The sequence below is a fragment of the Oryza brachyantha genome, chromosome 6, assembly GCF_000231095.2.
Source record: "Oryza brachyantha chromosome 6, ObraRS2, whole genome shotgun sequence".
NCBI classification, from domain to species: domain Eukaryota; kingdom Viridiplantae; phylum Streptophyta; class Magnoliopsida; order Poales; family Poaceae; genus Oryza; species Oryza brachyantha.
In genome coordinates this window covers 13770784-13797739 of record NC_023168.2, presented here as the reverse complement: position 1 = coordinate 13797739, position 26956 = coordinate 13770784, and the positions used below count along the sequence as shown (strand labels likewise).

General features: G+C 44.6%; 3 protein-coding genes and 1 pseudogene across 3 annotated transcripts; 1 reads left to right on the top strand and 3 right to left on the bottom strand.

Moving 5' to 3' along the window:
* Positions 1-996: 996 nt before the first annotated feature.
* LOC102703593 (E3 ubiquitin-protein ligase EL5-like) lies at positions 997-1500 on the top strand (the record flags this gene model as incomplete). The annotated part of the gene is made up of 1 exon (XM_006656964.3): positions 997-1500. A coding segment is annotated over one exon (504 nt), but the record flags the coding sequence as incomplete, so codon positions are not given.
* A 556-nt stretch (positions 1501-2056) lies between these two features.
* Positions 2057-3001, bottom strand: LOC102703318 (probable CCR4-associated factor 1 homolog 9). The gene is made up of 2 exons (XM_006656963.2): positions 2426-3001; positions 2057-2071 (listed from the first exon to the last, which is right to left on the bottom strand). Exons 1-2 carry the CDS (start codon positions 2999-3001, stop codon positions 2057-2059), a joined length of 591 nt encoding a protein of 196 aa, XP_006657026.2.
* Positions 3002-11054: 8053 nt separating this feature from the next.
* LOC121054719 lies at positions 11055-11783 on the bottom strand (annotated as a pseudogene).
* A 13336-nt stretch (positions 11784-25119) lies between these two features.
* Positions 25120-26643, bottom strand: LOC102703045 (E3 ubiquitin-protein ligase Os06g0535400-like). Its single transcript, XM_040525302.1, has one exon. The coding sequence runs from the start codon at positions 26268-26270 to the stop codon at positions 25557-25559; it is 714 nt and encodes a 237-aa protein (XP_040381236.1). The 5' UTR covers positions 26271-26643; the 3' UTR covers positions 25120-25556.
* Positions 26644-26956: the final 313 nt, after the last annotated feature.

Below are 26956 nucleotides of genomic sequence, written 5' to 3'. Positions count from 1 at the left end.
CTCAAACATCCTGACGGACCCCGATGCCATTGCCAACACCCGCTATATTGCTAAAATGTTCCTATATCTAGTGTATAGGGATGTCTTCAATGTTAAGTATGACAATTAATCGAGGGAGAGAGGAGAAGGTTGGGATAGGAGGAAGGAGCAACTGGGGGAGACAAACAAGGAAGGAGAAGAAGTATGTTGTATGGAACAACTAGGGGATTCCATTGGCTAGTCTTTATGACAATATAATATAATGTCAGGTCACGGGACAATCCCATAGAGGACATGTTTAGACCATAGAAAAACAACTAGATGTGGAAGAGAAAAATTATGTCGTTAAATTGATTATTCTGCTTTAAAGAATCACTCACATGTATATAAATACTTGGGCATCAAGCTAAATGAACAAAGTTTGACCCAGACTCTCTAAAATTTTCCTGCATAAAACACCGATAATTAGAATATCATCAGGAGGGCAGCTAAGTGACAACAACTACAGGAGGCCAGAGTAATGTTTGAGCAAATGAATACGCCCCCAATAACAGATTTTGTTTACAGATTTCTATCTCCTGATCAATGGACAAACTAAGAAGAGAGAGGGGAAATATATATAAATTAAGAAACCTGAACCAGTTAGTGCATGCATGCATGCATGCATATTCTACCTAGCTAGCAGACATTATACATTACCAGAGACGGAGTCATGGATTATGTCAGACATGACGACGAACATTATTTCTGTGCCAGCTTAATTCACCTCTGACTTTACTTAGTACTAATTAAACCATTGTTGCTGTTATTATTATAGTCGTTGAAAAAAAACCCAAAAAACGTTGGCGACCATGATCCTAGCGACCTCTTCCTCCTGTTGTATATATCTATAATATACGCGGCAAAACAGCACATGGATCACTGCTCGTGCACGCATCGTCGTCGTCGCCCAGATAGGCAGCTCGTTTCTTGCTCCGCATGGTGAGCGGCGGCGCCGGCGACGGCGCCTCGCCGGGCCCGCCGCCGCCCGGGTTGATCATCGCCTCGGCCGTCTTCCTGTCGATCTTCCTCGCCACCTTCGTCGTCCTCATGTCGCTCGCCTTCTGCTGCTGCGGGAGGTGGAGGGAGCGCGACGCGGTCTCGGCCTACGGTGGCGAGGGCGCGCTCTCGCCTGGGGACGGCGGCGGCGGCGGATCACCGTTCCCCGTGGAGGCTCTTCCCCCGGCGTACGCCTACGTCGGCGGCTCCGACGTCATCGATGGGCTACAGCACGGTGGCGCGGCGGCGGCGGCGACGGTGGAGTGCGCGGTGTGCCTGGGCGCGGTGCGGGACAGGGAGATGGTGCGGCGGCTGCCGGCGTGCGGGCACGTGTACCACGCCGAGTGCGTCGGCCGGTGGCTGGCCGCGCACCGGACGTGCCCTCTGTGCCGGTGTGAGGTCGATCCGGGCAAGGTGGCGTCCGGGCCACCGCCGCCGGCGACGGCTGCCGAGGAAGACCCAGTTGACCAGCTGCCGGTTTAATATGTAAGTAAGCTAGTTAGCTCTGCACTCTGATCAACACAAGGTAGATATATATATATATATATATGTTGGAATTTTCACTCGGAAACTCACAAAACAAAGAAGAAATTTGGTGGTGTTAAGTGATTTGAACTAAGAATTTTGGTACACATACAAGCGATCAGAGGATGAAATTTGATTCATTTTATACCGAAGAACAAGATCAAATTTAATTCATTGTATACCGAAGAACATGATCAAATTTAAAATTTCATTCATTTTGTACCGAATAACAGGAATTAGCTATTAAGGACAGCTGTATGCGTATGTATGTGTGTGAATGTATGTTCAGCAACGTAGGTAGGATTAATGGATGGAAGCTGATTTTTTCCTTAAAATCAAATCGCATAAATATAACTTTACTATAGTTATGGTGCAATTAATTGAACTAGTATATAACAACTATCGTGTAAGTCTTTTGCAAATACAAATTATACTTATCTTGGTGTTAGTTACATTGAAATTACATGATAGTTACATTAGAAAGATATATACTATGATTATAACATAGTTACATTTATGTGATTTGAAGCTGGAATCACTCGCGTACATACATGATTTATACCAAAATCGTTACTAAATCTCTATGCATGCCGACGTGCGATCGTTTTATCATCCCTTTGTGCTGGGATAATCGTCGCCGTAATTTTATTGCTTAATTACAATTACACTAAACAACTAGTAGTAACTAAATAGCTTGCAACCCAGCAAGCACGCCACGGTGGTGCATCGCCGCGCCGCCACGTTGGTCCGTCAAAGCTAAGAATGCCTGCAGCGCCATGAGGCTGCCGGCGCCGGCGAGCCCCGCCTCCGCGTATTCCTGGACGGCGACGCCGAGCCGCCGCGCGACGTGGAGGAGCGGGCCTCTGTGCTCGCTCGCCAGCACCCTGACGTCGTAGACGTTCGGCCCCAGCAGCGCCCCGAGGCCCCCGACCGTCTCCTCGAACGTGGCGAGGTCGTCGGGGAGGTTCGTGCCGAGCAGGAGCTTGGCGAAGTAGGCGACGTGGTAGGCTCCGGCGAAGGTGGCCCAGAAGGGGCGCGCGAGGAGGAGGCCGGAGCTGAGGAGCAGCGACCGGAGGCTGGCGGTGCTGACGCCCGACCAGGGGAGCGCGTTGAAGTCGATCCCTCGCCGGCGGAGGTACGCGATGGAGGACGGGTTGCAGGTGTTGTTTGCGGCGGCGGCGAGATCAAAGCCGTTCAAGTTGAACTCCCAGGCGAAGGTCCGGCCGTCGGAGGTGCGGATCGCGATGCCGAGCTGGAGGGGCTCGAGCTGGTCCGCGTTGGCCCTCACGACCTGGTAGCGCTGCTCGGCGGTGGTGAGGTCGTAGTACCGGGGGGCGGTGACCACGCAGCCCGGGTATTGCACGTTGATCGCGGCGTACGCGGCGAGCGGCGCGACGGCGTGGAAGAGGGCGGACTCGACGGCGAAGTTTTCCGCCCACACGGCCCGCACCGCTGCCATGTCGCTGAAGCTGAAGCTGCTGCGCATGCGCTTCCTACTGCAGGGGAGCATGCCATGGATTTATAGCCCCCTCTGTCGCCGACTCCGATTCGGGTTACCAACAGCGTATCCGTTTTGTTTCCCTTGGACTTTTTTTCGTCGGTCTGTGCACCCCTCAACCCCAGTCCCCAGGTCGCACACGTAAAAGAAAAAAACGCACGATTCCGATTCCGGATTCCGTTTCCTCATGGTTGAACTCTTTCTTCAACCAAGTCACGTGCATCATGGCTTTCTTGTTATTTTCCTTGCCTATTACTGACATGCCTAGCCTTATCCGCTCCGCTTGCTGGTGCTTTGCTATCCGCACTACCATTGCTAACTCTGAAGAAAGGTCTGCCTCGTGCTTCTTCGCTTATTCAATGCTTTCTCAGGCATCCTACAACACCCTTACGTCCCTATGTCGGCTATCTACCCTTCTTTACCAAGTGAGGGGAATCCTTATCCCTAGCTATCCAAATGCCTCCTCTTAAAGCAAGGCATACTCTACTGGCTTTCTATCTCTAAACTATTCTTTCGAAAACTCGGACTGATCTTTTGGTGGGAAATTTTCTTCATTTTAGATAATGAAACCATTCCATTACTACCAACCCACAGAAATACGACCTCTCTGAGATATACAGTTTATGCCGGAAAGGTACGAAGTTGGACTAATTTGGAAACATTGGGCAATTTACTTTATACCTACTATTCCGTCTGGTTTTTGGTTTCTAATCTGATTTTATTAGTAGCTATGATTGGAGCTATAGTATTGACTATGCATAGGACTACAAAGGTTCAAAGACAGGATGTATTCCGACGAAATGCCTTGGATCTAGGAGGACTATAATGAGGAGGACGATAGACCAAATCACGATCTACTAAAAGGAGAAATTTTGGTTCGAGTCCACGTCGTGAGATGGCCAGTGATCTTTAGCTGGTCATGGCCATAATGTGCTTTTTTTCCTCGGATTCATTGGAACCCTCTTTTTCCTCGCGAAAATGGCTGTAGGACGGACGACCCCCTCTAGGTAGTATGGTAGGATGGATGGTACCGCTCAGATAGCGGCCAATCCTCCTAACTGCGCGCGGGCCGGGCTTAGAGCGCGTGAAACTCATCACTACCTCGTAAGGGCGTTGAGACCATAGCATGTTACACAAAAGCGCCGCTTTCTCAGGAGTGTCCGGTTAGAATAATAAGAAAGAATCTAAGTCCAGGTTGGTTGGTGAGCCTAGTGATAGGAGACTATCTAGCTTGGTTCGGGGAGCACTTGTTGGGTTTAAGATTAGTTTTTTGCTAAATGTTACGGCCTAAATGCTGAACTATTGACCCTACTTGTTCGGATGGGTGTTCACCCCAAAGTGTTCCCGGATTGCATGCATACATCCGTTTCTCAACGAAAAAAGTGCTCTCTGAAAAGAACATGAAAGTTGTTTTCCATCAGACGGCTGTTCAGGTAACTCCACTCTCGGCTTGGATTATATATCCATTTGGTCCGCTCCCGGCCATTTCACACGCTGCCTAGCAGAGACGTGGCTATCTGAAGTGGATTCTCTCTTTTTTAGTGCCATGAAGATCGAGCAAGAGCAATCGCAGCTGTTCACTGTCTCCACTCCACTATTCTTATCTTACATAATAACCTGCCTCTTCTTTAATTGATTGGAAAGCTGGTCTCTTGTTCTTTTTTCCATTTATGTTGATTTTTCTATTGTATTTTTATTCGGTGCATCCGTGCAACTCTCATTTGCTAGTAAAAGATGATCTATTTTCTCACGTCTGACATGCACGAGTAAAAGACAATTACCACCATATAACATATTTTTATTCGGTGCACCCACGCAACACTCACCTGCCAGTAAAAAAATGAAATCAAATAGCCTGGACAATATTCAAACAAGTATGTACAACTGAAAGGTGCATAACTCTCCTAAAATGAGAACTTGACTTATCAGCAGTGCTAGCCAATATGTGGGGCCCGCGGGTTGATGAGAGCGGGAGCCTGACGGATGGGCCCCACCAGCCGGAGAGGGGAAAGGAGAGGATGCTGACGGGTAGCCCCCAGGTGTCAGTGACAAAACATAGAGGGAGAGGGGACGGCGTCGGTCGAGCGGCATGGGTGGGAGGCAGCAGCGCCAGTGGCCGGCGGCGAGCACCGGTGGCGCACTTCGGCGCGACGGCTCCAAAGAGACACGGACGTAGCGACGGCCGTCGGTGGGGAGTTGAGAGGACGGGGGGACGCTAGGGCATAGGCGGCGATGACCTCAGTGGCGGCGGAGCGACGCTAGGCCGAAGCAGGGGAGGAGGAGCGGGCGAGAGGCAGCGTGGCGGCGCGGCAAAGGCGACGTTGACGATGGCCGACGCAAGGAAGGGAAGAGGATGGGCGCAGGGAGAGGCGGCGGCCTAGGCTGACGGCGCGATGGCACGGCACGCGGTGGCGGTGGGGGAGGCGGGACAGAGGAGGAAGGAGGATGAGGGAGACAGGGGCTCACCGATGGTGGACGGCGATGGCCTGGTGATGACATCGCGATGACGGCAACGACGAGGCCGCGGCGCTGATCGGCGGCCAGGGCACGGCGCCGTGCGAAGCGACGAAGGCGCGGCACAACGGATGTGGTCGTGATAGGCGAGACGGCGGCGCAGCTGGGCGGCCGGGGCATCGTGGCGAGCGGGTGCGCGGCAGGCGTGGACGCGCCAGGCAAGGCGGCGAGCGAACGTGGCGCGACCGACGTCGTGGCGCGACGGCATTGACGCGAAGAGGCGGGCGTGGCGCTAGCAAGCGCAGGCGCGAGGCGGCGAGGACGGGCGGTGGGCGCAGCAGCGAGGTGGCCACGTGGCCAGAGAAAGGGGACGACCCTGACGTGTGTGTTCCACCTGTTGGCGTGCCGAGGAGAGAGAGGGATGGGGTGTGGATTTTATTTCCACTGTATGTCCTTAGACTTTATTTCTATTTGTTGTTGTTTCTAAGAACGATGGCATGTAATCAACAATTGTCTATTTGTATACCCTGGCTGGTCCTGCACGAGGATTTCAATACAAAATAAGGTCCGAAAAATCGTGTGAGGAATTTCTGAGAATAATCATAGAAGATCGGACCTAACTGAGACAGTCAAAAATTACACCTAGCAATATCAGGCTAGATACTAAACAGATTTAGATTGCTATCAAGCCAATGAGCCGATGACCGATAGCTTATCGGCTGGTACTCTGATAAAACAGTGAACAAAATACATCAATCTGATATAAACCATCTGACAAACGCAATCTACTAGATCGGACCTAACCGAGACAATACTAGATTGAATATGTCAAACAGCAGATATCAAACCTACGTGGGGCCCGCGGGTTGATGAGAGCGGGAGCCTGACGGGTGGGCCCCACCAGCCGGAGAGGGGAAAGGAGAGGATGCTGACGGGTAGCCCCCAGGTGTCAGTGATAGAAAACATAGAGGGAGAGGAGAGCGGCGAGGTGGCCACGTGGCCAGAAGGGGACGACCCCGACGTGTGTGTTCCATCTGTTGGCGTGCCGAGGAGAGAGAGGGATGGGGTGTGGATTTTATTGCCACGGTATGTCCTTAGACTTTATTTCTATTGTTGTTGTTTCTAAGAACGATGACATGTAATCAATAATTGTCTATTTGTATGCCCTATCCTGTACGAGGATTTCAATACACAATAAGGTCCAAAAAATCGTGTGAGGAATTTGTAAGCGTAATCCGGCTACCAAACACCGTATCCGTTTTGTTTTTCCTTCGACTTTTTCCGATTCGGCTTCGCCTTTTTATTTCCATCCACCCCACGTACGTCCCACACGTAAAAGGCAAAAAAAAAAACCCACGTCGCGCCGCCTGCGGCTGCCTCGCACCGGCCGCCGTCGACGCCGCTCGCCGGGGCAGACCTCCACACCCGCCCGCAACTCTGACCGCGTCGGGACACCGTCGGCACGCTGCAGCGGCCACCATCTCCACCCGCCCAAAATCGAGCTCCGAGCTCGCCACCTCTCTCTGCCTCCGCTAGGCGCCGCCGGCCACCTCTTCCTTCGGCCGCCGCCAGCCGCCCCCTTTCCCCGCGCCGCCGGCCGCCGTCTTTTCCCCCAGCCTCCGGCCGCCGCGCCCACTCACTCCCTCTCCCGGTGCGGCTCTTCCTCTCCCTCGCTCTGCGACAAAGAAAGAAAGAAAGAAAGAAACAGAAACGAGAGAGGAGAAAGGAGGAAGAAGATAACGAGGAGGAGAAAGAAATGACATGTGGGCCCCACCCCAAATTAATTTCATTTCCTATTTTTAATCCTATACCAATTTAGTTTAATAATTATATTTCTAAAATTTTCTAAGTTTAAAATTTCTTTTATTCCAAATCTAATTTAAATAAAATATATCTTTAAAACTAATCTCTTTATTCTCTATATACCCCTTTACTTTAAAATAACTTTTTCTCTAAATATTTTTAAATCTTTATATCACTTATTTAACTTCTTTTATTTTATTTCTTTCAAACCTGTCTTTTTAAACTTTAGAATTATTTATTCTTTCTTCGTTTTATTAGTTTGTTGTTTATTTATAATGTTTACTTTTAGGTATTTATTTGCAATCTTTACCTCCTTTAGCCACTGAATAGCCACCGGAACTTTACACTCTCACAGCGATGATCCGGCGGTTTGCGAACCCCGACATCAATAGTCATAAATATGGTATAACCTAACCTAAGGCCGAATAATTATTTTTCACATCCCACGCCTTGACGCGTGCACTGGTCGCAATTCAATTATTCGTTCGGTCTACACAACACATGATATGTCTAAACTTAACCACTCTATTATCATCCATAATTATAGAGTAACCATTCCGTTATTTAAACTTTCACCAAACTTCCAATTCCTTAATGTTAAACTACCCAACTACCGCATTAACCCAAAAATATAAATACCCACCCATTATACCCATCACTCCACTAAATTAAGTTGGATAAACCCTGTCCTATCCAACATCACCCATTTATCCAAATCTTTCAAACTTTGAACCCTAGGAACCAATATCTCTTTTCTTGTAATCTTGACATTAGCTTTTAATTTACTTTATTTTATAATAGTTTCCTAAAATTTTATTTGTTTAGTTTTCTTTATGCATTGGAGCATTCAGTAGATGTGGACCAGGCCGACTTCAATTGAAACTACATGGTATCTGAAGGCAAAGGCAAGATCTAATAAAATTTTGTCATATAGAAACCCCTAGGTTTATGCATTTATAGCCTTTACTTTATGTTAATAACTTGATTTACTTTCCTACATTATCAGCTAGCATATAGGTACAAAAAATACTAAACTTTTGCTCATATAAAAACCCATAGTTTATATCTCATGCATTATAGGTTTTTAGTAAATGTTTTTCTTTTAATTGCATTTATGCATTGCATGTAGTTTCATACTTTAGGATAACATTGCATTTTATTACATAATCATTATATGAAGTTATGTTGAGGTTTATGATGTTGTTTGAGATCATGTTATGATACATGAAGGTGTCATTTTATGTGGTTATCCCCTTTGAAAACTCCTTTTATAAATTAAGGATCCGGTGGAATGGGTTTATGATTGGAGGTTATGCATATGTGGTATATGGATGGACATGTGCTAGTATGGTGGATCCCTCGATTTAAATAACCCCCTTATACCATGGAAAATGATATAGTTGATGTCCATCCATATGACCGAGTTTAACCTTGGCATAGTCTAGTATACTGTCACATGATATGAAAGATTGTCGGGGTGGTTTTTGATAAACAGGTCAGGGCGTAAAATACGGAAGGGGCACGAGGTGCCCGGTTGGCATGTTTACGCAACAGTCGGTAACCATGAAAATGCGACGATAAAGTACCTTGCTTAGGTGCTGGCAAGAGTTCAACCACTAAGATGGTCCAAGGATCTACTGGGCAGTAACTAGTAGTATATGGGACATTTTGAACGGCTATGGTCATGTTTCTTTCAGCTTAATTAGGATTATTATAATCTAGCTTATTATTAGTAAGCTGAAAGAAACAAGTAGAATATTTTTATAGCTTATTATAATCCAATGAGCTCGCCAAGGGGAGCTTTTTTGGATTATTCTTTTGCATTACTTCTAATTAGTTACCCGACATGCCACCGCGCATCTAGAAATTCTTAAGAGCATTCTAGACTTTAACCATACTAACTCAATACTCCAGGTTTCCAATAATCTAGATAAAGAAATAGCTCGATGCTTATTTTTCTCCAGCATATAATAATCTAACTCAATAAGTTGGATTATAATAATCTTAAGCCAAAAGAAACAGGGCCTATGTTATCTTAATCCTGATTAGTTCATTTTATTGTGTGGGTAAATCTAGGCAGTCTCTGCAAAGGTGATTTAAACCATTCGAATGTGTTCGTACTCCCGGTCTTTGAAGTTATGTCATTTTGGGTGATTGCAAATTCTTCTGCTATAAGAAGTTTCATATAATTAAAATTGATAAAGAAAATTGGTAAGTTGTTTATTGTTTTGGTATTTATGATTTTACTACTTTTACTTATTGTATTAATCAACTAATAATATATCTTGTTGAGCAGATAACTACTCATTCTTGCATAATTTGACATATAGATAACTCCAAAAGATGATGGGATCTTCTAATTAGTTGAAGACTTGATCTAGGCTTAGTCTACGCTCGAGCTTTTGCCTATGGAGTCTTTTACTAGTTTTTCTTGTAAGAATTTTAGTTCAAATCTTATAACCCTTAGAATTTTAGCTTTTGGCTATGAAATAATCGAAGCTAATTTTGCTTATCATTCTTTGCGTGGTCGAAATCCTGGACGATCACGGGAGTATTCTTCCGGGGCACAAATATTAAAATTTGGTGTTCCCACAGAATCTAGGCAGAATGAGAACCTCAGACAGCACCAGAAATTAAGACGTGATGAGAACCTACAAGGTGGATAACCTAAAGAAGAGCCCCACGAGGGGGTGATGGAGGATGCCACCGCTCGCTCAGGCGGCGACGAGAACCATCATGACAACCTGGAAGGGAAAATTCACCTTTGTCGACTGCCGGCTATGGAGTGGGTTATGGAAGGCCCCTCGGCTAGCGGTTCAAGCTTGGTCGGTGCTAGCCCTGCGCTAGCGGACCATCCACTCTATCGCTCTGGCAACTAAACATCCAAATCTACCGAAGCTTGGGCTCCACTCATCCCCTATCTCATTGAGGTAATATGATCGATTCAATCGCAATGTCAATTCTCTAATTTGCTAAGTGTGAAGCTAGGAATTGTGAACACAATTTCGGATGTTAACCATGTTATGATGGCATATATGCTTAAATTTGTAGGTTTGAAACATGAAGAGGGAAGGTCCTTATTCTCAGTTTCAAAAAAAAACAAGCATTGGAAAGTTATTTTGTAAATTGGACTATTTCTTATCATTTTGCTATTTTTTATCCTCTGTGTATTTGATATGCTCAACAATTTTCAATTAGTAGTTTAATATGCTTTCCTTACATGTTAAACAAATTTAATTCATGGTCAATTCCAAGAATAAAAATTATGCTGATTGTGTGTTATATCCGCCAAACATTATATAACAACTACCTCCTCCGTCCCTAAATGTTTGACGCCGTTGACTTTTTCTATGCGTTTGACCATTCATCTTATTAAAAAAATTTGTTAAATATGTAAAGTTATATATATGCATAAAAATATATTTAACAATACACGAAATAATATAAAAATAATTAGTAATTAAGTAATTTTTTTAAATAAGACGAACTATCAAACATGTATTAAAAAGTCAACGGCATCAAATATTTAGGGATGGAGGGAGTATTACTTTACAACTCAATGACAGTAGACTTGTGGTTGTGAAAAATAATTTCTACGGCTCGCTATTTCGAAGGAATAATTAACTTTTTGCCACTCTTAGAAATGGCTCTAACATATTTGCCACTGGACCCACATGTCATAGACACATGAGGACCCACGTGTCATAGACAGCGGGTGGCAAATATGTAAGGTGCCATTTCTAAGAGTGGCAAAAAGTTAAATCCCCCTATTTCGAATGCCCAACCTCAAAATCCCCTTGGCCAAGGCGGACGCCACACCACAACGATCTCTGTTCCTCGCGCTCGCACATCGGCCGGCGTTCATAAGGTGGTTACTGCGACGGCTGACCGGCGACTCCCACTCCCACGGTCCGACCCCCACTCCAACGGCTCGCGGGGCGCCGGCGGAGGAGCAGTCCACCGGAGTCCGGCACACCGGGCACGTCGCGCGCGACGCCAGCCACTGGTCGATGCACCGCGCGTGGAACAGGTGCGCGCACGCCGGCAGCTGCTTCACGGCCTGCCCTCGCCGCACCTCGCCGAGGCGGATCGCGCACTCGCGCTCGTCGCCGCCGCCGGCCTTCCTGCTCCACGCGTACGCCGGCAGAAACGCGACGACGAAGGCCGACGGCGCGCCGATAATCCCGTGCAGTCCCGCGCGCGGAGCCGCTGCTGGCGCGGCGCCAGACGCCCAGACGACGCCGCCGTCGTCGACGTCATTGCCGGCTGCATGCGGCTGTTGCACCGGGAGAGCAGAGGGCGCTCCAGCTGCATCGACGATGCTACTGTCCGTCGGCAACTGGAGGCAGAGGAGGACCGTGACCGCGGCGAGGAGCAGGAGCACCTACCGGGCTCCGGCGAGGTACAACATGACGCCGAGGACGGCGGCGCCGGGGGTGACGATGGCCATCGCCCGGTAATTGATCTCAGCTCTCCTGATTATCATGGTGGCACACGTAGTGCAGTTACTAGATCATAATCATATCCCTCTTTTATCAAAAAAATAATCATATCCCTCCTACACCTTAATTACTGCAAACCACGTACGGAGCTGATGATAACTACGTATATACTCCATCCTGGGGTTGGGCTGATTGATTGGTTTTTTAGGAAAAATGTAGATTTACAAACGAAAAATATTTTATTATAAAAACTTTTATATAACTGTGGCCCGTGATTTAAAAGCCAAAACTAAAAAATAAAATACGATAAGAAAACTTCAAAATCACCTCTAAATTAATATTAAAAATTTAAGTTTTGACTTATATGCATAAGCAAGAGAAAAAAAAATGAGAATGTCAGTTTATTTGGTGCTATTGACTTTTAGATTTATGTTTGACTATTTGTTTTATTTAAAAATTTTACATAACTATTAATTATCTTGTCATGATTAATTTATTACTCTATATATAGACACTTTAAGCCCCAAAATCAGTTTTCTGGAGCTCCATTCTTAAAGTTAGGAACATTCTCCGACAAGCAGTCACCTGGCAATTGCAAGAAGGAAAAATTTCGATCTGGAATCAGCCTTGGTGTGATCTTGAAGATGACATACACAATTACATGAACTTAGCAAACAACCCGATGCCAACCATGATTTCTGATCTTTGGACACCTCAGAAAACTTGGGATATCAACAAACTGAAGATATGTTTCACTGGAAATGTAATCCCTAGGATTTTGCAGGTTCAAATAATTTATCAGGAAGGGGAAGATATTCTATGCTGGAAGCACACTCCAGATGGAAATTGTAGCAGCAAGAGCGCTTACAAAGAGGTAATAAAAGCCCGCAACCATAATATTCCTGCTCTTAATTCCCAAAACAAAGTTTTAACGAATCAAATTTGGAAAAACAAACTTACTCCACCCAAGGTCAAAACTTTTGCTTGGAGGCTTCTTGCAGGGGCTCTTCCCTCTGCTTCAAGACTAAACTCCAGAGTCGAGACATCTCTCCAAATTGTGCAAGATGTGGACAGGAAGAAACAGACTTTCATTTATTTTTCTCTTGCTCTCATAGCAAGCTTATTTGGCATATTGCTGGCTATTCTTTAAATTGTGATCTCACTACTCATAGTTAATTCCCAGATGGCTAGCTTTGTTGCTTATTTAATCACAAATAACATGGGTCATGCTAACTTGGAGGGAATTCTAATCCTAATGTGGCAGATCTGGAAAGCTAGGAATGAATGGAAATTTCAAAATTTACAAAAAGAGCCTACCAGTATCTTTTTTGCAGCAAGTGCCATGCAGAAAACGTACTCGGCCATCACGTCACACCAAGGAAATAATGAAGATTTCCATGAGGAGGATTCTCAGGACGATGGTACTCCTTGCCACAAGGAATCAGATGAGATGCTACGTTGATGCTTCCTGGACTGAAGAACATGCAGGAATCGGAATTTTCTTCCACATTCCTGAATCTCATAATTACGTCAAGACTGTACGCGCACGGCGACATCCATCACCGGCCGGCACAGTGGCGCCGGCGGCCACCGGAGACCGGCACGCCGGGGCATGTATGTCGTCGTACGGGTGAGGCCTCAGCCGCACGCACGTCGATGGACCCTTGGTGGAAATGGAATGTTACAGGTGCATGCGTGCACGCCGGCAGCCACCTCGCCTCTTCTCGTACCTGTACGTCGCGTCGGCAGGGCCATTGAAGAGGAGAGAATAAAGGCACGGCCGGCCGGCCACGGCGCCGGCGGCGACTCGCGCGCGCGGCCGTACGTGAACCTCCACGGCACGCCGGCGATGAACAGCACGACGCGCGATCGATCGACGCGGTCACCGGCGCGCGACGACGACGAGGAAAGCGAGCTTGAGCTGCATGGAGCCGGCCGATCGCCGATCCGTATGGGTGCTGTGTGTATTCCAATCCAAGTTGGCTAATGGCTGCCAGTGCCAGCCCGAATGACAGTAACACTATCTTCTAAGTTGCGACAAGCCGATTCTCATTGTTGTTTCCGTGACATCGGATATTTTCTTGACAATGATAAAGCTGCACGCGTACACAATATATACCAAGGCAATCTCTCCCAAAAGAAAGGGAAAAATTCGTGCTGGTTATGTAGGTGCCATTGAATCAAATGATTTGTGTAGAAGTTTTGTAGGATTTAAATTATGTCGAAATATTTCCTACATTTCCCTTTGAAATATTTTCAGATCGTCTGAAATTGGTAAAAAAAAATGGCACACTGCATGTAAATTTTGGAAGAAAGATAGCAACACTTCCAATCTTTTGGAAAATTTTTCGTTAAGTCTAACTATCCCATCTGATTCCTGTGTTTTTCGTGCGATATATTCAAACAACATTCATGTATGAAAATCATATGGCATGTAATTATTTGTATTACGCTTGCATCCTTATCGAAATCTCTCGCAACATTTAGATATATTTAATAGTACAAACTGATGGAACTAACCACTATGTAAATTTAAAAAATCTATCCTATAAAGATAATATGATAAACTTGTATATATATACTTTAAAAAGACATAATTTTTAGTGATTTAGAAAAGTATGTGCACAAAAAAACCGTTAATAAATCGGAGAAAAAAATGCAGTCACATTGAAAATCTGAGGTACGAACTTGCACCGGGTACATTGGTGTATTGTTGCAGCGTCAGGATACGGGGTAGACGACGACCCCGATCTAGCTGAGATCCGGCCACGGCGCGCCGGCAGACCGGGCACGTCGCGTGCTCCCGCAGCCACCGCTCGATGCACTCGCCGTGGAACGCGTGCGCGCACTCCGGCAGCCGCCTCGTCGTCGCCGCCTCCTCCCCCGCTTCCTCCACCACCTCGCCGAGGCACACCGCGCACTCCGCCGCCTCCCGTCGTTGCCGCTGCCCCTGCGGGTGCGCGTCCTCGTCCACGACGGAGACGGAGGCGCCGCTCGCGGAGTAAAACGACTGCTCGCTGCCGCTGCCGGCCGCGGTGAGCGGCGGCGGCTGGGCGCGGCGGGAAGCCTCGCGCGCGGCGTCGGTCTGCAGCTCAACGACCTCCGCGCCGGCGCCACGCGAGCTCCTGCTCCTCCAGCTGCCCAGAGCCTCCGCGAGCATGGCGCCGCCAGTGTAGAGGAAGGCGGGGACGCCGGCCAACACCAGGATGGAGACGCCCCTGTGTCCCTGACGGAAGCCGATGACCCCGACGGTGCACGTCAGGGTCCCTGCCACCAGCGAGACGATCGCGGCGAAGATATAGCAACGGCAGTCGTAAGACACGTCCTGGCGAGACATGGGCATGGCCGAAGCAAGTACCTACCTCCCTTTCTGCATGGATTGCTCGAATTTTGGAGGTATCGAATGGGAGCTGAATGCTGATGAAGATGTCAATCGATCGATCGTGAAAAGCTATGAGATCGAGACCCAATCGATTGGTTGTGTACAATGAACAAAAAATATATGTATATACATCGTAAGTAATCAAACTCTTGTTCTCTCCGCATATGTTTTTTTGTTTTCTTTGGAAGCAATGCGGCATCAGGCGTCGAGGATGGCGGCGGCAGGTCGCAGCTGCGCCGTCGAACACAGCGCCGGCTGTACATGTCATGTGAGCCCATGCCTTTTTTCATCGTCTTTGTCGTCGTCGTCGTTGGGAATTAGACTCACTCAGCTCCCTGCAGTCACGGTATTACACGTCCCTGACTGACACACAAGCAAAACACGACGATCAGCGAGAATGCAAGGATATTTTGGGGACGCAACTATCCTGGCTCTCGTCCTTTTCGTGTTAATTACACAAGTAAATATATAGATTCACATCAGCTAACGTACAGAATGGAACAAACTAATTATATTCTAATGCCACTACCGCTGCACGTATCCAAAATTCCAAGTTAACACGTAAACCCACCCAAATACTCGGTCTACTACTGGCCATGTATGATGTTTCATGTACACAGTACACATGCACGTCTAGCCACGCCACAAAACCACTACTAATCTAGTAATCATCACGAATGAGGCTCCACTAATTTACTTTTCTATAATGTGGATCACTGTCCTATAAGTTGTTGGAATACGATGGAAATTCTAATTTTGAGATTTTTTATTTGGGAAACTAAATATAATGAATTAATGTGAGAGTGGGTCCCATGTGTCATAAGAAGATGAAGAGATAAGGAGAATGAGGACGTGGCTGCAAAAGGGGATCGTTCCACACCGTTGATTTTAATAGGTATTTTTATCATTTGGTTAAGTAGAGAGTAATAAATTAGTCCTTTTCTTTTATTTGCTAACTGGGCGCGTGATAAGTGCGGCGGCAGGGCTAGCGTGGTCGCCGGAATACAGCGTGAGCGTCGTGGGCCTTTGCCATGCTTTCGAGGATTTTCTCTAGTCTCATTTCCTTCTATTACCATTTTCCTATTATTATAATTTTCTTATTTTCTTTTTTTTTTGAAAAACTTCTATTACAGCCGGCAGCACAACCATCTAGCGATATTTTTTTCCTCGCCCTGTCCACTGTCCAGGTAGCCTGTGCGCGAGTGTGATCCAATCCAGACACGATTTTCCTTGCCCTCTCCGCATCGCATTGACGACGGACGACGCGGAAAAGAACCGCGCGTGCAGTAGGACGATGTACAAATTTTTTGGACGACGTACGAAGGCAGGGAAGGGGGTGCTCGGCGGCCGGGCTGGAGCGGCGCGGGATGGCCGCCCTACCGCGGCGGCGGCATCCTGTTCTTCCCTAGGACAGGACTAGCCTAATCTCCACTTAGCCCTATACCCTTCAAACACTCATAAATTATAATAATACCACAATAATTTTTACCCATATTACCCTTCTACTACACTACTACATAATTTAATCATCATACTGTTAGCCTATCTAAACCTTAATGGATGGCTCACATGCACCAAAGGGTATCTTAAAAAATCCTTCTCCTGAGGAGTTCGTTTGCGTCTCTCTCTCTGATTCTCTCTGACCTCAACGGAAGCGAAAAATTGGGAGATTGAGCCTTCCACGCGCATGAGAGGGACAGCCTTGATCCGTTTTTGATTGGTAGCAATCCGCGGATTTGTTGGATCGGTGTTGATTTCTCGTGAAGGATGGTTGCGCCATGAGGGGATAAAAGGAGGACGTCTCCTACTTTTACGGTGGCAGCTCAACAATTTCTTCCAAGAAAATCACTGGTCAATAGACTGGTGAGTTTTTCTGCTCGAGAGTGTGCTCTTCGGGGTTGCTTCGCTGCACTCTCCCAAGCCTAAGCTCGCTGTCCGCCATGCCACGGACGCCGGGTGTTGGTGTTGCATCTCCGGGAATAGCAAACGCGAGGCGATATTGTTCTTTGGGACAGCGTCAATCCGATGTGCCTCACCATTTCTCTGAGACAATCAGAGTGAGATATTTCTTCTGTGTTCTTCAGTTTACTGGCGGCGAATGGTCTAGTCAGGGTAGCCTTTGCTATGTTAATTCCTTGATACTTGTGAGCTAAGTGTTGTTTGTTATCCTGAATATGTTCTTTTGAGTATGCATATTTGCAGTACTTTTTGTAGGTGCTGCTAGTTCGTGTAGTCTAATCCTCACGTTTTCTACTTGGTGATAGTTGTTTATATTCCTGAAAGAGTAGTGTGTGTATACATATATGTCTAGGGGATTTATCTCTTTCAATGTACATAATCTGAATATATGGAGGCCTTCCATATATATGTCTTATGTAATTTCCTTGAATCATATGAAGGATGATTAGAAATATGTTGGGTTGATTATGGCTTTCATTAACGCTGATTACTTATTTACATATTTTTCCAAGCTGGTTGAGTACCAGATTATGTCTCTATCTTTGTTTGGTTCATGGGCTTCAAAGAGTACAGTTTATTTGCTTTCTGTCAGCTAGCAGAATTCTAAATTTATTTTCTAAATTAGCCTATTTTTATGTGATTAATTTAAAACGTAAGTACCACACCATATTTTCAATCACTAGTTGTTAAATGCAACATAATTGATTAATTTGGACAGCAAGGATATTGAAGCCATCCTCGCTACATCGCACCACTCAGCTGCACTCCGCCCCAAGCTGTCATACATTTCACAAAGCAAATAGAACAATTCTAAACTTTCAAGGAAATATCCCATCATCTATTGTATATACCTAAAAAAATAAAAAAAATATGAAGATATATTAATACTAAATATACAACTCCACAAACATATAAGTTCAAATATGACTTCTACAAATAATAACAAAAATAATAAATAATATGAATATATGTATACTATTTAGAATTTAATTTATTATTTTTAGGATAAATTGTAGAAGACATATATAAACTTATGTTCGTGGAGTAACGTATAATCGTATATTATATTAGTCTATCTTCATGAATTATTTCTATTTATATAACTATTTAGATGATATTTAATAGATGATGGTATATACTCTCGAGAGTTTAGAATCCAATCCCTAAAGCATAACATACTTCTGATGTCACATTGCTACAATGCAAAGACCTATACGACATTCAGTACGTATATGCAAAAGAACAAAATTAATCGTGCATATCACCAACAACAAGATTAATGGCGGCCACCAGCTCGGCCATCCCGATCGCGGCGACGAAGATGGTGATGGCCTCCAAAAGCTCGATCGTCTAGTGGCAGGTGGTACACTGCTTACCTTATGTGCGTGCTGGATGTCAATCGGTTAGGGATGGCAATGGGTAAATACCCATCAGGTATTGGTACATCATACCCATACCCACCAGCAAAATTTTATATCATCAAAATACCCATATACGTCACGGGTAGAAAAATTTCCCCATACCCATACCCGCTTAGGTAAACCTTACCCGTCAGGTCACCTATATACTCGCAACAGTTTAAAACAATCTAAATTGCATAGTTTTCATATAGTATATTACACTAGATACGAGATACTTAAGACATCACACATTCATATAGTGTGGTGGAAAAGGTATGGATGGTTTAGATACCTAGGGTTTTGGTTAATTGGTCTAGGCTAATTTGATATTGGGCTACGACATACATTTAAACTTGCGGGTATTTATTACCCATGGGTAAACGGGTGTAGGGATCATAAGAACGTTTCCGTACCCGCGTACCCATCGGGTGAAGGTATTTGCCCGATTACATACCCACAGGTGATATATTTAGTTCATACCCATACCTTAATGGAGTAAATACCCATCGGGTCACGGGTCCCCATTGCCATCTCTATGACCGGTTGAGCTTGGCTATAATGCTCTCTACTTGTAGTATTCTACTACCAATATTATTATCGGTAGAAAAAACTCAACCATTTATTTAAAGCTCTAATACCAATAGAAAAATAATAGTAATTGACGTGATAGTATAAATTAATCTGATCAGTTGGAATAGAAAAAATAAATGATCTAGATTAGTTTTATTACCAGTAGAGAGTCTATGAATAAAGATATCACTAGCTTGGATATGATGATGTCTATCTTATACATCATCAACCATAGGTGAACTTTTTATATGTAAGATATAATTAATTTATATAATATTACACCATGAGTTGCTTGTATGGTCCCTTGTGTAAGTACTTGCATGGGTGAAGGAGTAAGCGTGTCCATGTAATACATGCATGATCAATGGAGTTGATTGGGTATCAAACTATGACATTTCCAAAGTATTATTCTATGAAACCACATCACTATTGGGCCATAGAAGAAAAGAGAACGAACCTATCCACTAACCTAGAAGGAATATCAGGGCCCATGAGTACTTGTTGGAATGTTCTCGGAGTATACTTTCAGATGATTTTGGTCCAACATCAAAATTACTTGTAAACTGTCAGGAATCGCCAAAATAAGCCACGTACCCCATCTAGTATGTATCTATTTTTGGCATTAGGCATTGTAATTATGTTGTGGGCTAAGTCAAGTGATATGTGCCCATAGGTGTAACCCTAGTACAGCCCTTATCATATATATTCAATAGTCATCATCGTTTAGAGTTAGATTTTGCTTAGATTATTCTGATGTTTACAATTTGTTCGCAAGTTCCGTTTGTGGAACCCAACTTGTGAGATTCATCTATATTCACAATATATTCAGATTGTTTCTTCTACTCTCTTGCTTGTGTTCTCAATTCACTAGAAGGAATAGCCTTTGAGGTCAAATACATTTAGGCACAGTTGATAACCAACAAAGCAATGGTGTGGTGATTGTGAAGGGTTCGATCATTCTAGTCGGAGCCTTTGGATCATCAACATGGAGTCTCCATAATCTACATATCCATACCTTTCGGAAGATTGGGACTATAGTTCCTCATAACTACGGATTTGTTAATTTTTTGTGTGCCGCTATTTGGATAGGGTGCACGTAATTACAAGGTGAATGTTAAGATGACCATCGGCATCAAGCATATGTCTAATTGGTTTATTTTCTATTGTGCTCAGTTGAGAGGGGATAAAATTCAGCCAATCCATGTATATGGATGTGGATATATACACGCTTAGAATAAGTAATAGCAACTACAAAAAGACCCAAAGGTATATCTCTAAATATTCATATGACTACCTGTTCATAACCATCTTGTATTTCCTGCACGTTCTGATAGCCTCTCCTTTAGACTCTCCAATATAAAAATGGGTCACAAACGTCAGCCATTGTTCCCCTTCTCCTTCCTCCACATTCTTCTTCGTTTCCTCTCTCTCTGTGTATATGGTGCTCCACAAAGTCCTCATCCTCGATGATTGAAGGAGGTGACTAAGCATGGTGTCAACACTCCTAAAGGGCCACAGTGAAGAAGTGCGAGAATGAAAGGGAAAAGGGTAGAGGGAGATGGCAATAGGAGGAGGACAGCGATCAGCGCCACATCTTCATCTTATTCATCATCTGTAATCCCCAATCAATGTCTTCTCGTAACTTCGCGCCAATTTACGCCGCCAACCATTATGAGCACACCAAGTGCCCTCTTGCCCTAGATCCACAACTCCACCCCTACCTTGAGCTCATTGTATGCAGCCTATCACACCAATGTCTTTGTCACAAGCTTTTCGTACACAACCTTTCACGTTACAGTCTCCACTAGCCACCTTGATCCACCTATCCATTGTCATCGCTAACTTGCCTCATGTTGCTTCCTTGGTTTGATCACATCAACACCTCGGTCGCAACCTCACTTTGGGCCACCTCTCTAGCCTTGATCCACACCTCTATTGTCTTGCTAGCTTCAACATACTGCCAGCTCAGGGCGCAAGTGTCACGGCACAATGAGTGAAGAAAGTTAAGGAAAAGAGAGTGTACATAGATGGATGGATGGGTAACTTTTCCAGGCTAGCCAAAGAGGGCTACTGAACCATGGGAGACAGATACAAAGATAGCAAGGCTCCCGGAGATATTCAAAGGACATAGTCAATTATGCTTTTTGGCTGAGTTTTTTGCTACACGAAAACAAAGTATTTCATTAGAGCATGATTAATTAATTATTAACTGTTATTTAACTTTAAAATATATTAATTTGATTTTTACCGAATTTTCACGTAGAAAGTTTTTTAAAATGCATTGTTCAATAGTTTGGTAAGTCCGCTCACAAGGAAGTAGGGTCAGATCCCCTACTATAATGCAGATGGATACTATTCATATGAGAGGCACGGTAAATTAATGCCATGAACGGTGCCTAAATACTATAGCAACAGTGAATTTAAAATACTATTCACTAGTGAAGCAAATTATTGTAGCATTAAATCTTATCAAATGCACACTATTGTAGCCCCTGTAGTAGCATGATGCTACTGCAGGCGATCTCGTTCCAAGGAAGTAGCTCATCTGAGCAGCATAATCAAACGGAGATTAAGGTGTAGTGGTGTATGATGGATCCAATGAATTTGTCGGTACACGTGGGGCCATCAAACACTAACATATGTAGGCCATCTATTCTCTTAGTTATTAAGGAGAGGAAAAACACATATCCAATATGTTCCTTATCGCACAATGTTATCCATTAAATTGGTTTAAAGTTTTTACCTACATATGTGCAAATGTGGATGGTGTAGGATTGTGTCTAGAGATGGCAATGGGGCCCTGCGACCCGAAATCCGTTGGGTTTTTACTTTATTAGGAGACGGATACGTTCTAGAAATCGTACCTACAGGTCTGTTAACGGGCAAAAACTTTACCCAACGGGTATGACGGGTGTGGGTACCTTCTCCTAATACCCGAACCCGTTAAACCGTGGGCTAGCCCAATACTATGACATGGCCTAAGGCCCATTACATACAAATTATAGGTGTAAAAGACATTTCAGAGATTACCACTCCAGATTCACTCCAGATTTCAGAACATGACTCTCCGGCTCTCCCTCTCGGCGGCGGCGACTTCTCCCTCTCCCTCTCGAGCTCTTGGCGGCGGGCAATGACCCCACGACACCTCCCTTTCCCAAGCGACGGGTCGACGGCTTCTCCGATCTCCCTCCCAGATCTTAGTGACGGGCCAGCGGCGATTGGCGAGCGATGACTTCTCCCTCTCCCAGGCAGCGAGCAGCAAGCCAGCGGATTCTCCCGCTCCCAATCACTCTTCTCGACGGCGAGCCAGCGGTGGTGCCTCCCTCTCCTTGCTCGACAACGTGTCGTGGGGCAGCAGCGCTTCCCTCTGTAATAGGGCCTGTGCCGGACTACTGGGTATGGGTACCCAACGGGTACCCGTCACGTGTGCGGGTATGGGCAGTTTTGTACATGTTGACGGATATGGGTATTTTAATGGGTGATTTTAGGTACAACGGGTATGGATATGGGGTGTAGAAACCCGTTGGGTATGTACCCGTTGCCATCTCTATTTGTGTCCTACTCACTCCATCCAAAAGAAAATCAATTCCTTACTAGGAACTAGTACGGTGGACCACGCATATTGCACGGCTATTACCATTTTAAACTGTATCTATATAGTGTCATTTATCTTAATAATTATTATTTTTAATTATTAATTCGAATTTAAATTCTAAAATATATTTTTACATAGAACTTCATTTGCCTGTATTCTAAACTATACTTATACATAAACTCTTTTCAGCATAATATTTAATTTGTAGTTTATATTTTAGATATTCTAAATAGTTGTTTATATCTTGACTCTTTTTTAACCAAAATTTTAGATCTTTCCAAAATGTATTTATAGATGGACACTCTTCCCTCGATATCAATTACTTTAAAATTTTAATTCAAGATTTAAAATTTTCTAAAATGTATTTACACATGGACTCCTTTTTTATATTTATTTATTTTTCTTTATTTTTAATTCTAAAATTATATTTCTAATCTGATTCTTTTTAACTAGAATTTTAGATGTTCTAAATTGTATTTATAGATAGACTCTTCCCCTGGTATCAATTATGTTAAGTTTTTTAATCTGAGATTCGGATTTTTCTAAACTTTATTACACATGCACTCTTTTTTATTATTTTCCTTTATTTTGAATTGATCGTCTCTCAAACACCTTTGTATACACTCTGATTAAATTTATGATGTTATAATTTAGATCCACTATGTTAATTCTGTGATTTCTTTGGTTATCAGCGTTTTGATTTGGTTGATGGGAGAATCTATTTATTGCCGTGGGATGTACTAATGTATAAATCAATATGGATACGGATGCTATGGCCATACATATATCTATCTCACACGTTTTCAAAAAAAGAAAAAAAATCAAATACAGGTACCGATGCTATGGCCGTACATATCTATGTCTCACACGTTTTTTATTAAAAAATCCTTATCCGTTTTGGTTAATACGGATCTATTTATTTATTTGCTTTTTCATATTTTCTTTCTATTAACGTGAGGTTGGTTTACTTAAGAAAGAGTTCAAATTTACTAATCTATTATCCGACTGACTCTCTTTTATTTTCTAATTGTTCATGTAGTTCCAAATTTACTTTAGTTGAAGGCGGGTCGCGTCGGAGAAATCTTTATCTGATTTTGAGCCTTCGTTGTCCGGCTCCTAAAATACTCTGTTAGGATCGGCTGGCTCATCCTCATCATCGGAAAGAAAACACAGACAAAACAACAGATTAGTTTCTCTAGTGTCCGGTTGCGTTTTCTTTTATTTTCTTATGATTTGTTTCTCTAGTGTCCGATTGCCTTTTTTATTTTTTTATTTTTCTTCGATTAATGTGGGATTTTATAGCCCATGAGAATAAACGTGGTGGCTCCTTTTTCTATTACTTTTATATATATAATAGATGTGATATCCAAACACGTAGTTACAAATTGATTTTTTTTTACGGAGGGTGTACATGAAAAGCATCTACTTAGACACAAAGTATCCAAGTAAAGTGTAACTCGATTGGCAGGCATGAGGTTTCATTTAATAGGATCATAATTTCCTTGCCTTCTTTATTAACAAGTTAATACCGATTCAGTTAGGTTCAAACGGATGGAACAATTTTCGAGCCCGTTTCAACCCAGTACGTATGCGGTATGCATTATTCCTAACATCTGTACCTAGATATAACTTCATGACAAAAGCATTAAGGAATACACCAATAAAGTAAACTCGAAATCATTCATTTGGACGTGACTAAAGACTAAAGCTCCATGTCGGATGGTCAGATCATGATCGAGATCCAACGTCTTCTTCGCCTCCAACAACCAGTCGGTGTTTCATAGCACAAGTCCCTAACCAATACCTGCCTTGGCAAAAGGGTCTGTACTCTAGTGGTTACAAGGACCTCAGTAGCACCTAAGATTCTATGTTTGGCTCCTGGTTGGAGCGAATATTTCAGCATTTTCTAACAACTTTGTGCTTTCAGGGGTAGGCGCCGTCCCCGCTGATCAGGCTTCGAAGATGCTAGGGTTTGAGTGCTTGCATTCTTAGAGAAGAGTATGCGTGTGTTGTGATCTTCTGCGTTCTACCGTGTTCTCTCTTAAAAAGAACCAATACCTGCCTTGCAAACATGAAAGAAAGGGCCTTCCTTTCTCTGGGCTGTGATTAGTGCGCAAGTAGTGACTTGTTGAACAGTTTAAATGTTTAATCCTTCTGTTCCTTTCTGATGATACCTTCACATCGGCACAGCCTCACAGGGAAAACAATTATGAGACAATGTTTCTCAGTTTGGACTGTTCTTGAGCTGATGACTGAATGCTTGGGAAAACAATTATGAGACAATGTTTCTCAGTTTGAACTGTTCTTGAGCTGATGACTGAATGCTTGTTATTGTCGAGTTCACTGTTCATTTCAGAACACATACATATATTCTTCTCCTTATGGTTTACACACACCTCTCTTATAATTTTGATAATGGTATGGATTATGTGACAACTTCTATTAGATTACAATAGTTTTCTTCGTCGTGATTTGCAAGATATTCCTCTCAAAAACGAGTTATTCGCAATATAAGGCATGGTGCATATCAACTCATTTATTCCTTTTTTTTGGTCAAAATTTATTGGTCATTATCAGTCACCATCCAAGAGAATCCTTTCTTTTCTCTTCTCTTTTTGTATGAACAGAATGCACAAAGATTGTGCCTTTTACGAAACAGCCAACAGAATTCTTATCACAATCTTCAATCTTGAGAGAGTAATATAGCACCAAAAAATTTCACAGATTACACTAACAATTTCCAGTTCATACGTGAAAAAAAAAATCAATCATACAAGTATAGAACTATACATCTATATACAGTACGCATTTAAGAAAAAAATATCGAGCAATTTTAGATTTTTAGTGCAAAGAAATTAATTACCCGAGTTTGTTTGTCAGACTATGTGCAGCACAAACAACAGAAGCGGAGCTAGACCGGGCTGATGGCGTCGTCGTCGTCGGCGGCGAGCGGCGGCGGCGCGGCCGTGGTCCGGCAGACGGGGCAGGACGGGTGCGCCGTGAGCCACTTGCCGATGCACTTGGCGTGGAAGCGGTGGCCGCAGCGGGGCAGGTCACGGAGCGGCTGCCCCTCCCGCATCCCGGCGAGGCAGACGCAGCACTTGTCCTCGCCGTGGCCGCTGCCGCTGCCGCTGCCTTCGTCCTCGTCGTCGCTGAGGCGGAGGAACGACTTGGTGGCGGCCGACACGGAGTCCGCGGCGGCGTCGGGCGAGAGCCAGACGACCATAACGATGATGTTGGCGAGGCAGAGCGCGTAGGCCACCACGTCGGCCTGGCTCCGCTCGAACACCACGATCACCAGCGGGACGAACACCATGAACACCACCGCGAAGCACCGGTTCGCCAGCGACGCCGCCGCGCCCCCGCCCCCGCCCCCGGACTCCAGCAGCGGGGTCAGCACCGGCGGCGACGCGTCCTCCTCCGCTACCTGCGGTGCCGCGCCGCCGTCGGCGCGGGCGGCGATGGTGTTGCGGTACCACCGCGCGAAGCAGTAGAAGAGGAAGATCTGGAGCGAGAAGCTCCCCGTGAAGGTGGCCGCGACGGCGCCGTAGTAGTCGTACGCGAGGCGCGTCGCCAGCAGCAGCGTCAGCAGGGTGAAGGGCAGATCCAGCCACGGGAGCTCCATCGCCGCCGCCGCCGCTCCTCCTCAGCCGCCGCCGCCGCCGCGCTCATCACACGATTCTCTCCTCCCCCTCCTCCTCCTCCTCACCTCGAGGAATCCCCGGTGCCCATCTCCTCCTACAGTTCTCCTCCCCCACCAACTCCAAAAATCTCTTCTTTTTTCTCCCCCTAATTGCGAGAACAAGTCAACAAACCAATTAAAATCAAAATTACACGTAACTTCAGTAAACAAGGGGAAAATAAATCAAAGAATTAGAACGAAAATGAAGCGGTGCTGAATCAGGGGAACTGGAGAGCGGAGGTTCCACGTAAGCAAGGTGATTAGGACACGCTAATGAATTGAGATGCGATCGCGTGCAGCGATGCATGACCACGAGTCCTCCTCGTCAAAAATGCTCTTTATCTTCTCTTCCACGTTTATAAGCCAGAACTTAAATTTTAAATCTTAAATTTAAAATTGATTTAAGAGTTTTTGTCGTATTTTATTTCCAGTGTTATCTTATATATAACTAATAACATATATAAAAATCTATTTATGATTTATCTTTTATTTTCTAATATACCGTTTGATTTTTTTTCTGTAGAGAGGCAAACAATGGCCACTTTTCTAAAAGCTGGCTGCTGCGGCAATAATGAGGTTTCAGTGAGAGGATAATGACTATTTGGGGTGTCATTATCAATCCAAACGGC